This window comes from Juglans regia, chromosome 13, assembly GCF_001411555.2.
Source record: "Juglans regia cultivar Chandler chromosome 13, Walnut 2.0, whole genome shotgun sequence".
NCBI lineage: Eukaryota > Viridiplantae > Streptophyta > Magnoliopsida > Fagales > Juglandaceae > Juglans > Juglans regia.
The window spans coordinates 5,778,741-5,793,086 of NC_049913.1; the positions used below are offsets into that span (position 1 = coordinate 5,778,741).

Below are 14,346 nucleotides of genomic sequence, written 5' to 3' on the forward strand. Positions count from 1 at the left end.
AGACTTCTATTGCAATAACAATTATAGACATAAGCCTCACATTTATACATACCACTTAAAAATATATGATTTTATCATTTTATTATCATATTTAATAAAATATGAAATATGAAATACGAGGATAAAAAAATAAAATCACATATTTTTTAAATAGTGTATAGAGTATGATGCTTCTATGGAGGATGACTCCTATTGCAATCTCAAACATGCCCTTATAGCCCTAGATTGAACAGTTACTTTCCCGAACAAAAATGATAGATTATATGGATTAAGCTGTAATGACAATTCATAACTTTAACCTTTGTGAATTATTGTACAAATGAAAACTTTATCGATTGATTTGGAAAGGACGGAAAAGAAAATCAAAATGCAAGGCCACAAGTCTACAATAGAGAGAGAGAGAAAAAAAAAGTAATATTAGATATAATCATCAAATATGGAAGCGTCACATATTTATTTAAAAAAAATAGATTTATTATTAAAAAATTAATTTTTTTATATAAATTTCATATTTATTCATTTTTTCAAGAGGATACTTGCACGTTTTTGCACGTTTTATGATTTCAAATATCATTTAAAAAAAAAATTCTAAATTTCAAAGTTGAAAAAAACATAGAAAATAATATGTTTATCGAGAAGTTCTATCTAAAGTGTTGCTACACAACCTCCACCACACTCCACACTCCACACTTTTTTAAATTTTTTAAATTTTTAATATTTTTTTAAAATTTTTTTTGAGTTTATTCTTTTTAAATTATTTCAAATTTTTTATTCATTATTCATATAATAAATATTTAATAAAAGAAAAAAATAATAAAAATTAAAAATAATGTGGAGTGTGGAGGTTGTGTGAATAGTAGGAGGTTGAGTAGATTTTTTGTTATCGAATTGTGGTTTTTGTTTTAGTTTTTTTTTTTTTTATCCAAGGATAGGATTCTTGGTTTTTTTAACATAAATCAATATGTTGTCAATTGAATTAAAAGATATTAACTTTTTTTTTTACTTAATAATTTAAAAAATATTTTTTAATAAATTTATGAATTTTTTAAAAAAATATTTATAAAAAAAAAGGTAAAGTGCACTGTAGGAAAAAAAAAAAAAAAGATAGAAGTTAGACGTATCAGCGTCCAAAAAAACATACTGATTCAAATTTCAATGAACCCGCTGTAGAGTATCGTAACACAGTATCATTTCCCCGATTGTAAAAGTACGGGCAGCCGAACATAGGGAAAACAGATTTACGAATCCGGCATATCGGACGAGAGGGAAGTGAGCTCACCACCATGTATTGTCGGAAATAACAGTCAACCCTCCCCGGTCTGCCCTCGCAAGACATGACATCGAAAAGGACCAACGCAATCCATTATCCCTCCCACTCTCTCTCAGAGTCAAGAGTCCACTACTCTCGTGATTTCACCTAACAATGAAAAGAAAGTGCATACATGTATCACTATATATCTATGGCGCAGAAATGCATTATTGGTGTAAATGCTAGTATCAGTAGTGGAGCAAATCACTATGGTCCCCACGCACATAAGAATTTCATCATTTTTGGAATCCCCACCTTCATAGGTTGCAAGAATTACAAGAATCACAAACAAACAGTGTCTTTTTCAGTTCAGGTTCCTCATGAGTCATGGCTTCTACTTGGATTTATGGTATCATTTTCCTTGTTCTTGCTATGCAACAGTCTTTCCTATTTCTAGCTCTTGCTTCAAGCAATGTGAGTCTGCGTTTTCTTTGTATGCGTTCTGCTCTGTTTCTTCCTTGATTTGGCTTTCTTGATCAACTTGTTTCGTGGGTTTGTGTTTTTCTCTGGTCTTGGCAGATTCACATTGTGTATATGGGGGAGAGACAGCATGACGAACCGGAACTCGTTCAGGACTCGCACCATGAAATCCTGTCAAATATAATTGGAAGGTTTGAGTTCTAACTCCTTTGTTCAGCATTCACTCTGTTTTTTTAGACGACAAAATTTCAATCGCGTATTAAGTAAAGTAAAAACGGCTATAAGATAATTTGCGTGATCTTACAGCTATTATCTTTAATTTTTGATAACCTTTCGTTGTTTCAAATCTCTTTATCAGCATGCTTTTTTATGCTCTCTAAAATTTGTTCTAAGTTGCAAAACCCAATCTATGTTCTCACATGGGAACGTTATGTCTGGCCTCGTTTTTAATTATTGTTTCCTAGTAGTTCCTACAGTTTTGCGTGCATCAAATGCATTTTCACCATGTTGTTGCTGGGTGAAGGCACGGGACTGTGGCCTAATTATGATAATAAGGAAAAAGTAAGAGTTTGAGATATCAATTTGACAGCAGTGAAGCTGCCAAGGAGTCGATTCTGTACAGCTACAAGTATGGGTTTTCGGGGTTTGCTGCAGCCTTAACTGAGTCTCAAGCCAAGCAAATTGCAGGTGTTTCAATGTTGGTGATTTGTAAAAACTGGTTTCTTACCTGCAGTTGTTATTCTCCTCTCTCATAATACAATGCAGATTTCCCAGGAGTTATTCGAGTAGTTCGAAACCGAGTTCTTAGCTTGCAAACAACTAGAAGTTGGGACTTTCTCCAAGTAAAGAGCCAAATTGTGAATGGGATTACTTCAATGAGTCAATCGGGAAACGGGTCCATTATTGGTGTCATGGACACTGGTTAGCGTGGAAAAGCTGCATTTGCTTTATTTTACCGGGATAGGTTCTAATTATGCTGCTTTTTGTTGAACAGGAATCTGGCCCGAGTCTGCAAGCTTCAAAGATGAGGGAATGGAAAATGCTCCGCCTCGTTGGAAAGGCATATGTCAACAAGGAGAGAAGTTCAATAGCTCCCACTGTAATAGGTTAATTTACTTCATGCTACACTAACTTATATTTTTAATCAAATTGTTCTCATATGAGAGAACCAATAGTTTGGTTCCATATAATAGTGAAAAGAAAATCAAATTTGGCAAGATCACGGTAAAGGTTATTCTAGCCATTAAAGTGATCAATGACAATGGAGTTTGGAGTAATGACTTTGTCTATTTTAGTTGATGAAACTATGCCACAACCTTCTCAGCATGCCATTAACTTTTGTACTTTGAACTCCAGAGTTAATGGAATGGAAGTTTTTACTCTTGAAAGTCCCACATTTGAGTCCAAGAATATGCAGTGCAACAAAGAAGCACCAATCTGTTTTCCATCCTTTTTTTTTCCCTTTCAATGCATCCCTGCGAGTTTGAGGCCTCTTATATTTGATTGTAGCATTAAACACTTACTGCCGTGGGACTTTGTGCAGAAAAATTATTGGTGCACGATGGTATGTCAAAGGATACGAAGCTGAGTTTGGAAAGATGAATACAAGTGATGGGGTTGAATACTTATCTCCCCGAGATGCTTCAGGACATGGTACTCACACATCATCTACTGCTGCCGGGGCTCCGGTACAAAATGCGAGTTTTATGGGATTAGCTCAAGGAGTGGCAAGAGGTGGTGCTCCATTTGCTTGGTTAGCTGTTTACAAAGTTTGCTGGGCTACTGGTGGCTGCAGCTCAGCTGACATTCTAGCCGCATTTGACGATGCAATTTTTGATGGTGTAGATGTGCTTTCAGTATCTCTTGGCTCACCACCTCCACTTGATACATATATTGATGATGTCTTGTCCATTGGTTCCTACCATGCCGTAACTAAAGGAATTTCTGTTGTCTGTTCCGCTGGGAATTCTGGTCCTTACTCTCAGTCTGTCATAAATACAGCTCCATGGGTCATAACTGTGGCAGCAAGTACCATCGATAGAGCTTTCCCCACTGTCATCACTTTAGGAAACAATCAAACTTTTGTGGTACTTCTTAACTTCCTTTCCAGCCATGAATGATTGTAATTTACTCATATTGGGATGAGATAAACAAATTTTCAATGAAATCTTACTGCATTAAAGTAACTATAAGTACCTAATCGAACAAAGAATCAACATATAAAGATATATTGTCGACTGTCGTTCAGTATTATGCCCGTGTCACCGAAAGAAACTTGAGGAATTCATTTATTTTAATCTTATGACTACAACAATATTATTCCTTTAAAGCCAGCCTATCAAGGGAAATACACTATAATTTGGTTAATTCAACTTGTTATTTCTGATAAGTAGTTTTGAGTACATCCATTATGAAGTTGCATGGAGAGCCTGAACCCCTGGAACTGTTTGTTCTTGTTCTTGTTTTTTTTTCCTGGTCGAACCATGCCTAAAGAGCCTTGATTGAAACTTCACATTTATAATGAACTACTAGCTAGTTACCAAAATTGATACTTTCCTCTTTTAAATTATATATAGACCTAGGAGTAATTTTATTTTCTCAAACAGGGTCAGGCTTTCTATACAGGGGAGGATATGAACGAATTTCACCCTATTGTGAATGGACAAGATATAGCAGCTGATGATTCAGATGAAGACAGAGCAAAGTATAATGCCTTGCTTTTTGCATCTTGTTGCAAGAACTCTGAGTGAAACCTCTACTCTATGTTACAATATTCAAATTCTAATGGCAGTTACTTTTAGCAGGAGCTGTGTTTCAGGAACCCTAAATGCCACTTTAGCAAGAGGAAAAGTAGTTCTTTGCTTTGCAACTCGATCACAAAGTTCAGCTATTGTTGCAACCAGTGCTGTACTTGATGTTCAGGGAGCTGGTGTCATCTTTGCCCAGTTTCCCACAAAGGATGTCACTTTAACCTGGGGTATTCCTTGTGTCCAAATAGACTTTGCAATTGGCACATCTCTACTCACGTACATGGATATGACCAGGTAATTTGAGAGAGCATGCTGAATCCATGGTGTGAAAGTGAAAATAAACCAATTTTTTGACATGTCTGCTGTGTCCCTTTTTCTTTAACTGTCTTCCTTCCTTTCCTACGTCAATGATGATGAGATGATTTGTCCAGTGTCAAGGCACCAATAATTTCTATGTAAAATTCTATGGTAGGTTATTCCAAGTGGATAAGATGGCCACTGATGTCGCTTATTGTTTTGACATCCTTCTTAATACTATGTTGTGGCCATTGTTCTTGGAATATTGATCTGCAACTTCCAATAGGGCTATGGGATGGCTAATAAAATCCTCTCCCCAATGCCTAGAACGAGATTGGAATTTAGGAGGGCAGATAATAACTTCGTCAGTTCTTGATTTGTGTCAAAAGTGTCTTATTTTTTGTCACAAAGCTTGTACTAATCAATGGCCTATAATAATCCTCTTTGTTTCCTAACAACATAGGCATATTGGATGATCTCTATGAATTCTGCTTCTAAGCCTTTTGGTTGTGTCAACATATAAATCATTAACAAAGAGTCCAACTGCATTGTCCTCAACTTTTGTCTCTCTAAAGAGCAACAGAAAGAAAAACATCATTTGAAAACTGTCTGATTTAAAATTTCCTGAGGAGATGTTTATTCAACAGAAATCCTATAGTCAAGTTTAGCCCAACAGAGACAGCTGTGGGACAACAGATTTCCCCAGAAGTGGCATTCTTCTCCTCTCGAGGACCTAGTTCCTTGTCTCCATCTGTATTGAAGGTACTCACTACTTCACAAAGTTAATACTTATATGATTCTTGCAGTTGATGTATTTGAGTGTGTGGCTGCAGCCTGATATTGCTGCTCCTGGAGTTAATATTCTGGCCTCCTGGTCCCCTGCTTATTCCCCCTTTCAATCAGATATGACCCAAAAACACCTCCCTCCGCTGGACTTCAGTATTGATTCAGGAACTTCCATGTCTTGTCCCCATATATCTGGCATTGTGGCCCTTCTAAAAGCTATCCACCGAACATGGAGCCCTGCTGCAATCAAGTCTGCGCTGGTTTCTACAGGTTGACAAAAAAAATTATTTCCTCAAAACATTCATGTGCACAACTGATCCTCTGTCTCTTGTGCAGCTTCTTTGAAAGATGAATATGGTCAATGCACAGTTGCTGAAGGAGCTCCCCATAAGCAGGCTGACCCATTTGACTATGGAGGTGGTCATGTTGATCCTAACAAAGCCATAGCTCCTGGTCTCATATATGACATGGGGTCCTCAGACTATTTCCATTTTCTTTGTTCCATGGGATACAATCATACTACCATCAGTTCGATGACTAGGTCTAGCAGACGTTGCAATAAGTCAGCCAACTTCCTTGTAAATCTTAATCTGCCTTCTATTACCATTCCTGAGCTGAAGAATAACTTAACTGTGTCGAGAAAGGTAACAAATGTGGGTCCGGCTAATTCTATTTACACTGCTTTTGTTGAAGCACCAGCTGGAACTGAAGTGATAGTTAAGCCATCAATTTTAAGGTTTAACTCTACAACAAGGAATCTGAAGTTCAAGGTGATTTTCTGTTCCACGCTAAGAGTTCAAGGAAGATACTCGTTTGGGAATCTGTTTTGGTTAGATGGTTTCCATGTAGTTAGAATACCGTTGACAGTGCGGACTGTCATTGATAATTTTTATGCACAAACATGATGTTGTTGTAATCAACTGTATCAATAAATTATCATCAACATTTACATTCTGTTGCTTCGCTCCTGTTAGCTTGGAATCATCTCACAAAACACGTTCATGAATCATTAGGAGAGAGATATTGTAACGTCTCAATGGAATGTCAAAATCACATGACCTATACTTCAAAAGGACTGTTAATGATATAATTGGAGTTCTATTAGAACCTTATAAAGAACAAGAACTTCTACTTTTCAAGCAACGTGGGATCTTATACACCACCTACCCTTATCTTTATCATATGGGGTGTCACAATCTTTTCTCTTAAATTTCCGACGTCCTCATCGGGCCAATCCATCGTAGGTGGCACGGTTCAAGTCCCACATTTTTTGTTGAAAAAAGTTTTGATACCATTTGTAATGCTTCAATGAAAAGTCCAAATCACATGACCTATATTCCAAAATGACTAGTCAATGATACAATTGAAGCCTTATTGAAACCATATAAAGAGCAATAACTTCTCTTTCCCAAACAATGCTAGATCTTATACACTATCTACTCTTAATCTTATCATATGGGATATCACAAATATCTAGAGAAGTGAAAATAATAAGATTTACTGTTTTCAAACTCCAAAAATAATGCTACACCAAGTAAAAAGGATGTATAATCTAGCAACTACTGGACAATTACACCCTGCACTCCTGAAAGTACCACCCTTTTTGTAATATGTATCATAAACTCTCTCAAAATTGGCAATGGCACTTTGAATGATCAATTTCCACCGAATTATATCATAAAAACCAGAATACCCTCTAATTATCATAAAGGAAGAAACTGAAAACTCCGGCTCATTTCAAAATGAGTTCGTTGCCATTCAAATGAATTTGCCTTGAAAGTGTTCGCATCAAAAGTCAGGTCAAAGGTCACCCTGTGGAATTGGGAGGCAAATGCTTCATCCACAATGAAGTGATTTCACCATGATTCTATTAGGCAATTGCGCCGAATGAGTTTGCAACTAAAGTGGTTGACTTCAATGACTAAATCATTAAACAGACATGATTACAAATTGGTTACTGACCAACTGGGTTTACTTTTGAAATGGTTTCCCTTGGAGGGGTAAAAAAGAAAATAAAAAGCTATTCCCATCCAAGGATCATCATGGCCACAGCCCCGGCTAAGGAACTCATTCAAGCTTTGGAAGCCACTAAAAAAATTTTCATTTAGAGCCAAATTGAAAGGGAAGCCCTTCCTATAATCGATGGCTTTTGAAACGAGAGTTTTGGCTTACTTTCAAAGCGAACTCGTATTGGTTGTCAGGCCAGGTGATGCAAATATTTAAAAAGAGTAACGATAGAGATAAGTTATTATAGTAGTACATATTTTGCATTCACTGTATGACTGTTTCTAGTTGATTATTCCCAATACTCATTTGGAGAGATGTGTGGTCTAGATGATGTCACATCATGTGTGTAAAATAGATGCTCCCAATAATGACTTCTATCTATATTTATTCGTTTAAAAATCTAAGTCAATACCGGTCTAAGAGCACACTAGTAGTAGACTCAATTTAGTCAAATTTTGGCTAAAATTTAGTTAGGTTGCACAAAAATTCACTATAATGGATTTAATAAATGAATAGTAATTTTAGCTTAATATTTATTCACTAGCTAGGGGTTGGGTAAATATTATTTTTACTATAAACAGTATATGTCCGCTGCCTGTTGCTCCTCCCTCACAAAAATACTGTAGAAAAAATATCTGTTGTGAATATATGACTGTTGTAAAAAGAAAGACCGTTAAAAAATTATATCCTTTAGGAATAATATGAACGTTAGAAAATTAATGTATACTTTTTTAATAACTAATAAATATTCAAATTACAATTAAAATTAAAATAAATGAAAGCGCCAAAATAAATATTTTAATAAAATAATGATAGTTTTGGAAAGTCTATTATTTGATATTATTTGGTGTTGTTACGAGCACTAGCAATAGACTCAACTTAGTCAAGTTTTGGCTAAAGTTTAGTTAGGTTGTACAAAAATTCACTATAATAGACTCAATAAATGAACAGTAATTTTAGCTCAAGATTTATTCACTAGCCAGGGCTGGCTAAATATTATTTTTATTATAAACAATTCTCTTCCCATTGCCTGTTATTCCTCCCGCATAAAAATACAACAGAAAAAATATATATGTTGTGACCGTTGAAAAAATGGATCAGTTGAAAGAATATGATCGTTGTAAAAAAAAAAATCGTTAAAAAATTATATTCGTTAAGAATAATATGAACGTAAGAAAATTAATATATATATTTTTAATAACGAATAAATATTTAAATTATAATTAAAATTAAAATAAATGAAAAAATCAAAATAAATATTTTAAAATAATAGTGATAAATTTAAAAAGTCTATTAATTAATATTATTAAAAAATGAGCAATTAAATTTATAAAAATAAATTCTCTAACTAAATTTTGATGAACTTTATTGAGTCCAATGCTTTTAACAGCTCGATGGTTGGGATTTCATATATAGGTGGGTGCGGGTCTGCTATCTAAAAAAGTTTATTTTATAGGCGCGTACCGGCAACTTATATTCAAGATCGAGACCCTGCTCAACTTGTACTTATCAGTTTCCGGTTTATATCTGTCTGTCAAATTATCACCAAAGTCGTGTCTCTCCCATACACGCAAGATCAGGAAATCCATACCCCGCCATCTAACTTAACTATTGTTGTGAAAAAGTATACTGAGACGCGTTGTTTGGTTGCTTGAGGTAGGCTTCTTGTTAGCTGACTTTCTTCCTTGCTATATAAAATAGAGCTACTGTAATTGCCTCTACCAGATGGAACTTATACATTTATCACCTTGTGCACTTGCATTGCCTTTGCTTGTGTCACAGTCCGAAACTCCTATTTCCTTTCTCTTATTTTTTCTTTATTTTTTTTAATAGAGGTACTTTCCTCGAAATGAGCAATTTCAATCTATTTTTCTTTTAAGTAACTAGCTGTGTTACAGCTTGTAGACTTGGATTTACCAATTACTGCACTAAAGATGTATATTAAGGTTCGGTTTGGATTTACAATTCATCTCAATTCATTTAACTATTATTCATTACTATTCATCAACTTTAATTCATAAATTTTATTACTATTCACAATCCATCTCATTACTATTCACAACTCATCTCAACTCATATTCGAGATCTAAATCCACAGGGTAGAAAGGTTCCAACTCCCACTCCCAGTGTAGAAAATAGAATACCTGAAATGGCAAGCATTAATAATAAAAGAGCAAGATAAGGCATGAAAGGAGGAGTAGATTGAGGTATCTGAGTACACCCATAAACGTTTCTATCTTACTGCTTATAAAAAACTATGGCATTCTATATGTGTTGAATAATTATAACAAACTTGGTTGTCCTTTTGCCGATTGCAGCCATTTTTCTTTTTCATCTCTCCTCTGCAGATCACTCTCGTTGCCAAGTGTTGATTCGTAGATCGCTTGATAATCCTCATTTAGTCAACGGTCGGCTATACTTTAATTCATCGATCTACCCACGAAACTGAGGTTGCCAAATGGAGCAGTACTGCTTAGTGACTCAAACCAGACCCATATATTTTTAATTGAAAAATTCTTTTAACATGTTATTATTCATTATTTCACACTCCACATTATATAAAAAAATATTTATATTTTATGAAAAAAATAATTATAAATATAGAGTGTGAGAGTGAATAATAACTGATACTACATAATATTTATTTTTTTTAATTCGTTGATACCTTATAAATTTGTGTATATTAGTTTTAGAAAATTATATTTTTAAGTCAGTGTTTAAAATTATATTAGTTTATATGTCATAATTTGATTTTAAAAATAAATTTTAAATTTTAAATCTTATAAATTAAATTTTACCATTTAAATGATGATGATAGTTTACTCTAAGCACCAACTCACAGATAGAATAATTCTTTATTATATATATATAGATATATGTTCTGTTTTACACGAATAATTGATTTCTAAAAATCCAATGTGAAATTGACTTAATTGTGTCGTTGTCATCTATGAACGTGTCCAAAGTATTCATTATTAAAACATTAATATTGTTTCATTGTATTTATTGGAAGACGGGGAAAAAAATCATAGTGGATTAACTTATAAGTTACTTTATTTCAAAATTCAAATTTTATTCTGCTGGGTCAGTTGAAAGATGAGAGGAATTGATTGCATCTAAGGAACATTATTATTTTATTTTCCCACACTACATGGGCCAAAGTAGTGGACTGGTCACCACCAATGGGCCACCGCTGTTGACTCGGCAACAATTAACAAAATTAAAAACCAAATTAAATTTTTAAAAAAAAAAAAAAAAAAAAAAGGAAAGAAATATTTGTATGATTTGTTTTCAGCCTGCAGGCACTTTTTGTATGAGGATTCCCGAGGTTCCAAGCCCAGCTACTAGACTATTCTTACACGGAGTAATACATCATCGGAAAGAAATTGACCGTCCGATGTGTACCCGTTAAGCATATTGACCGTTAGATTCATCGTGTGGGCCAGGGCTATGACAATTCCCGAAAGAAATTTTAGAAAACAAGGAGCGGGAGCCGGAGGTAATGACTCGACTCGAGTCATTTGCAAAGTGAAGCCGAAAGGTGAGCCGCGATTAACGGGGCAAAGTAATACCACTCCACCGTAAATAACCACAAAACGAGACCCTTATTTTCAAACACACAATTAAAACCAGGAAGGAAAAAATAAAAAATAAAAAATAAAAAAGAGTTGGTTTCGTTATGGTTTCCAGTTTGGTATGGTAAATGTCGTAGGTAGCGCCATAAACGCGAAGTCACAATGTCCCAGTCACAGCCCCATTGGATGGATTTGAACAACGAACGGGACGGCCGGCCAACATGGTCTGGCTGGGCATGACCTGACCGTGATGTTCAAAGTAGAAAAAGCGTGTAACTTTCAGCCAGCCATATGTTTTTGTCTTGTTACTTTTGGTGGAAGTTCGGCATGGACCAGACCATGATGATGGCTTAGAAATTTTAAACAGACAAGAAAATAAAAATAAATTAAGTCATTTGTGGAAATTGTGGGAACGGTCCGAGCAGGCCAACTCATGACGACCCAGAATAGTCAGCTTCTCTCCGTATCTAACGTGACCTCCGCAGGAGAAAAAGTATTCAAATCTTAAATAGGTGCGAAATAAGAGAGTGAACGAGAGAGAGAGAGAGAGAGAGGGGTAAATAAAGATAAACCAATAACTCGAGCACCAGTTTCGCCCACGAACCAGCCAACAAGCTCTTACCTATCGAAAGTTGGCATCTTTCTTCTCTTCATCTTTTTTCAGGTAAACTTTAGATGAAAATTTTTTGGAACAATAGAATGGGAATAGGAATATTACAGAATTTTTGGGTTATGGGTGACTTTGTTTTTTGGTGGGGGCTGGTTTTTAATATGCTTTGTTGGGTGAATATATGCTGAATGTAGAAATGGAGTACTGCGTGGAAGCGAGAGCGTTCAAACCAAGTTTACGTGGAGAATTGGCCATGACGTTGATCCAGCAGGGGACGTCGATCCAGCAGGTGACGTCGGAGGACTGCTGGGGTGCTGGCGGGGTTCCCAGCGAAGATTTCTCCGTCGATGACCTTCTGGACTTGTCGAATGCCGAGTTTGAAGACAGGTACGTCGTGGAACAAGAAGAGGAAGAGGAAGAAGTGGAGAAAGATTCTCTTTCGGGCTCTTCCTCTCAGGACCAGGCCGACGAGGATAGTTCCAATTCTACAAATTTCTCCGGCACAGCTGAGTCTGAGTCTCATCTTGCCAGCGAGCTTGCCGTTCCGGTAAGTTTCTTAGAAGAAAACAATAGTTATTTTGCTGAAAAAAAAAACCCACAGAATTTAGAAATTAATAGCTTTTTGGGTTTTTACAGGATGATGACTTGGCGGAACTAGAATGGGTTTCTCGCATCGTGGACGATTCTTTGCTAGATTTCTCTATTTCGTACGCCGCCGGGAAACAGAAAACCGAGACTCGTATAATGAACCGGTCTGAACCGGAGACCAAACAAAGGTCGACATCAACAAAACCTTCATGTTTTCCCTCCCCGGTTCCGTCTAAAGCCAGAAGCAAACGGACCAGAGCAACTAATCACGTTTGGACACTTGGGTCCTCGCTCTCTGAGTCACCTTCACCATCTTCAGCATCTTCTCCTGGGTCTTCTTCGACAACTTGTCTTATCTTCGCCAACAAGGTCCAAAACATGGAGCTTTTCGCTTTTGCTGAACCGCCGACTAAGAAACAGAAGAAGAAACCGACGGTTCAGATCGTTGGGGTCGGTGGGACCCCGTTTCAGCGTAGGTGCAGCCATTGCCAGGTGCAGAAGACCCCCCAGTGGAGAACCGGTCCACGGGGTCCCAAAACGCTCTGCAACGCTTGCGGGGTTCGGTACAAGTCTGGTCGGCTTTTCCCAGAGTACAGACCGGCCTGTAGTCCGACCTTTTCCATCGATGTTCACTCGAACAGCCACCGCAAAGTTTTGGAGATGAGGAAGAGGAAGGAGACGATGATCGAACCAGAATCAGGGTTCAGCCAGATGGTTCCAACTTTTGGATAATTTTTAACCTAAGAAAACAGGTACACGTGAACCGGCATCGGCCGGGTTCAGTTTGTACATTTTTGTTCTCAGCGCTGCGGGATAGACTTTGTCACAGTCTCCTAGGAAGGTTCTTAATCATAGCTCTTAGTTTTCTTTTTTGTGTTTTTTTTTTTTATATTTTTTTTATAATTTTGGGGATTAGCTAGTGCTTGCGATAGTATTAGTTCAATTATTTGGTTTAATGGAGAGGGAAAGGGGGTTTAGACTTTAGGACTTTTGGTTGATTAATTCTCCTTTTTATATTTATAGTTGTTATCTCCCTTTTAATTTTCCCTTCCAAACGTTCAAAACAGTTGGGCGGATTTTTTATAGTGGTTTTTGAAACTCGTTGAAAAGCCATCGCATGTTAAAGGGATGAGACACAAAGATTGTGGTGGGGCCAGAGGAAGAGGAGGGGATTATTTTGATTGGATTAGTTGGAAGTGATTTCGAGGCATTAATATTGGGTAGTCTTGATTTGAGACCGCCAGTGCTTTGTGTGGTCCGAAACGTGTATGGAATGGCCCAAGTGGTCTAAATATCTGGATCCTCTCAGAGTGCCCTGGCCCACTTCCTAAACCAAGACTATATTACATATAATACCACATTAAATAAGAAAAATAATGAGTCATTTATGTTTTTTTGGATGACTTTCTTCTTATCTAGAAATAGATGAGATGAGATGGTTTTAAATAAAAATAAAAAAATAAAATAAAATATTATTTTTTAATTTTATTATTATTTTAAAATTTAAATAAATTGAATTGAAATTTAAAAAAATTAAATTATTTATTTTATTTTGTATAAAAATTTGAATTAAGCTCTTGACAGTTCAGTCAGGCGATCTTTGCTCTAATTTCAAGCATATCTCTACCAAACTCGAATGAAGAACGCAATTGGCGTGTGATATATGGATTTATTTGAATGTCTCTTTACATTTCTTTCTTTATTATTGTTCGGTTCAAGGAATCTTTTAAGGTTCTCTCTGTTTTCGAGGCTCTTTCAATCCAACCCCATGCCTAGCTTGGTTCTAATAATAGATATAATAAGCTGCGAGATCATTCGGGCCCCAACTTCTTTGTTTGGGCCAGGCTTTTCGTCAGGATATGGTCGTACGTATTTCTAAGAGAGAAAATTAGAGCCAAATTTTAATTTTAGTGATTTATACTGTTCATGCCCAATCCCGTCAATTTGAAAAAACAGCATCCTCCACTCCAGTCTCCCTCCGCCGAAAGGGGTAGACATTGCCTA

General features: G+C 36.1%; 2 protein-coding genes across 7 annotated transcripts; both read left to right on the forward strand.

The window, feature by feature from the left end:
- The first annotated feature begins 1,513 nt into the window (after positions 1-1,513).
- On the forward strand, positions 1,514-6,513 carry LOC108987006 (subtilisin-like protease SBT3.9). 6 transcript variants are annotated; one of them, XM_035683960.1, is made up of 12 exons: positions 1,514-1,723; positions 1,829-1,920; positions 2,319-2,416; positions 2,495-2,650; positions 2,724-2,835; positions 3,273-3,463; positions 3,575-3,816; positions 4,336-4,433; positions 4,534-4,773; positions 5,424-5,538; positions 5,583-5,832; positions 5,899-6,513. In XM_035683960.1, the coding sequence occupies exons 1-12, from the start codon at positions 1,637-1,639 to the stop codon at positions 6,465-6,467; spliced, it is 2,250 nt and encodes a 749-aa protein (XP_035539853.1). In that variant the 5' UTR covers positions 1,514-1,636; the 3' UTR covers positions 6,468-6,513. The 6 variants fall into 6 exon arrangements, with proteins under 6 accessions (XP_035539853.1, XP_035539851.1, XP_018815390.1 ...); XM_035683958.1 differs by having other exon boundaries at positions 3,273-3,816; XM_018959845.2 differs by having other exon boundaries at positions 3,273-3,816; positions 5,610-5,832.
- Positions 6,514-11,560: 5,047 nt separating this feature from the next.
- On the forward strand, positions 11,561-13,451 carry LOC108986988 (GATA transcription factor 5-like). Its single transcript, XM_018959811.2, has 3 exons — positions 11,561-11,808; positions 11,949-12,301; positions 12,391-13,451. The coding sequence occupies exons 2-3, from the start codon at positions 11,951-11,953 to the stop codon at positions 13,072-13,074; spliced, it is 1,035 nt and encodes a 344-aa protein (XP_018815356.1). The 5' UTR covers positions 11,561-11,808; positions 11,949-11,950; the 3' UTR covers positions 13,075-13,451.
- The last annotated feature ends 895 nt before the right edge of the window (positions 13,452-14,346 follow it).

What these genes read in the sequence shown, in the direction of transcription:
- LOC108987006 (XM_035683958.1), top strand. Translation starts at nt 1,637, where the DNA reads ATGGCTTCTACTTGGATTTATGGTATCATTTTCCTTGTTCTTGCTATG. An exon ending in CTGTCAAATATAATTGGAAG is followed by an intron (nt 1,921 to 2,318) that starts GTTTGAGTTCTA and finishes TCAATTTGACAG; the next exon opens with CAGTGAAGCTGCCAAGGAGT. An exon ending in TCAAGCCAAGCAAATTGCAG is followed by an intron (nt 2,417 to 2,494) that starts GTGTTTCAATGT and finishes AATACAATGCAG; the next exon opens with ATTTCCCAGGAGTTATTCGA.
- LOC108986988 (XM_018959811.2), top strand. Translation starts at nt 11,951, where the DNA reads ATGGAGTACTGCGTGGAAGCGAGAGCGTTCAAACCAAGTTTACGTGGA. An exon ending in CCAGCGAGCTTGCCGTTCCG is followed by an intron (nt 12,302 to 12,390) that starts GTAAGTTTCTTA and finishes GGGTTTTTACAG; the next exon opens with GATGATGACTTGGCGGAACT.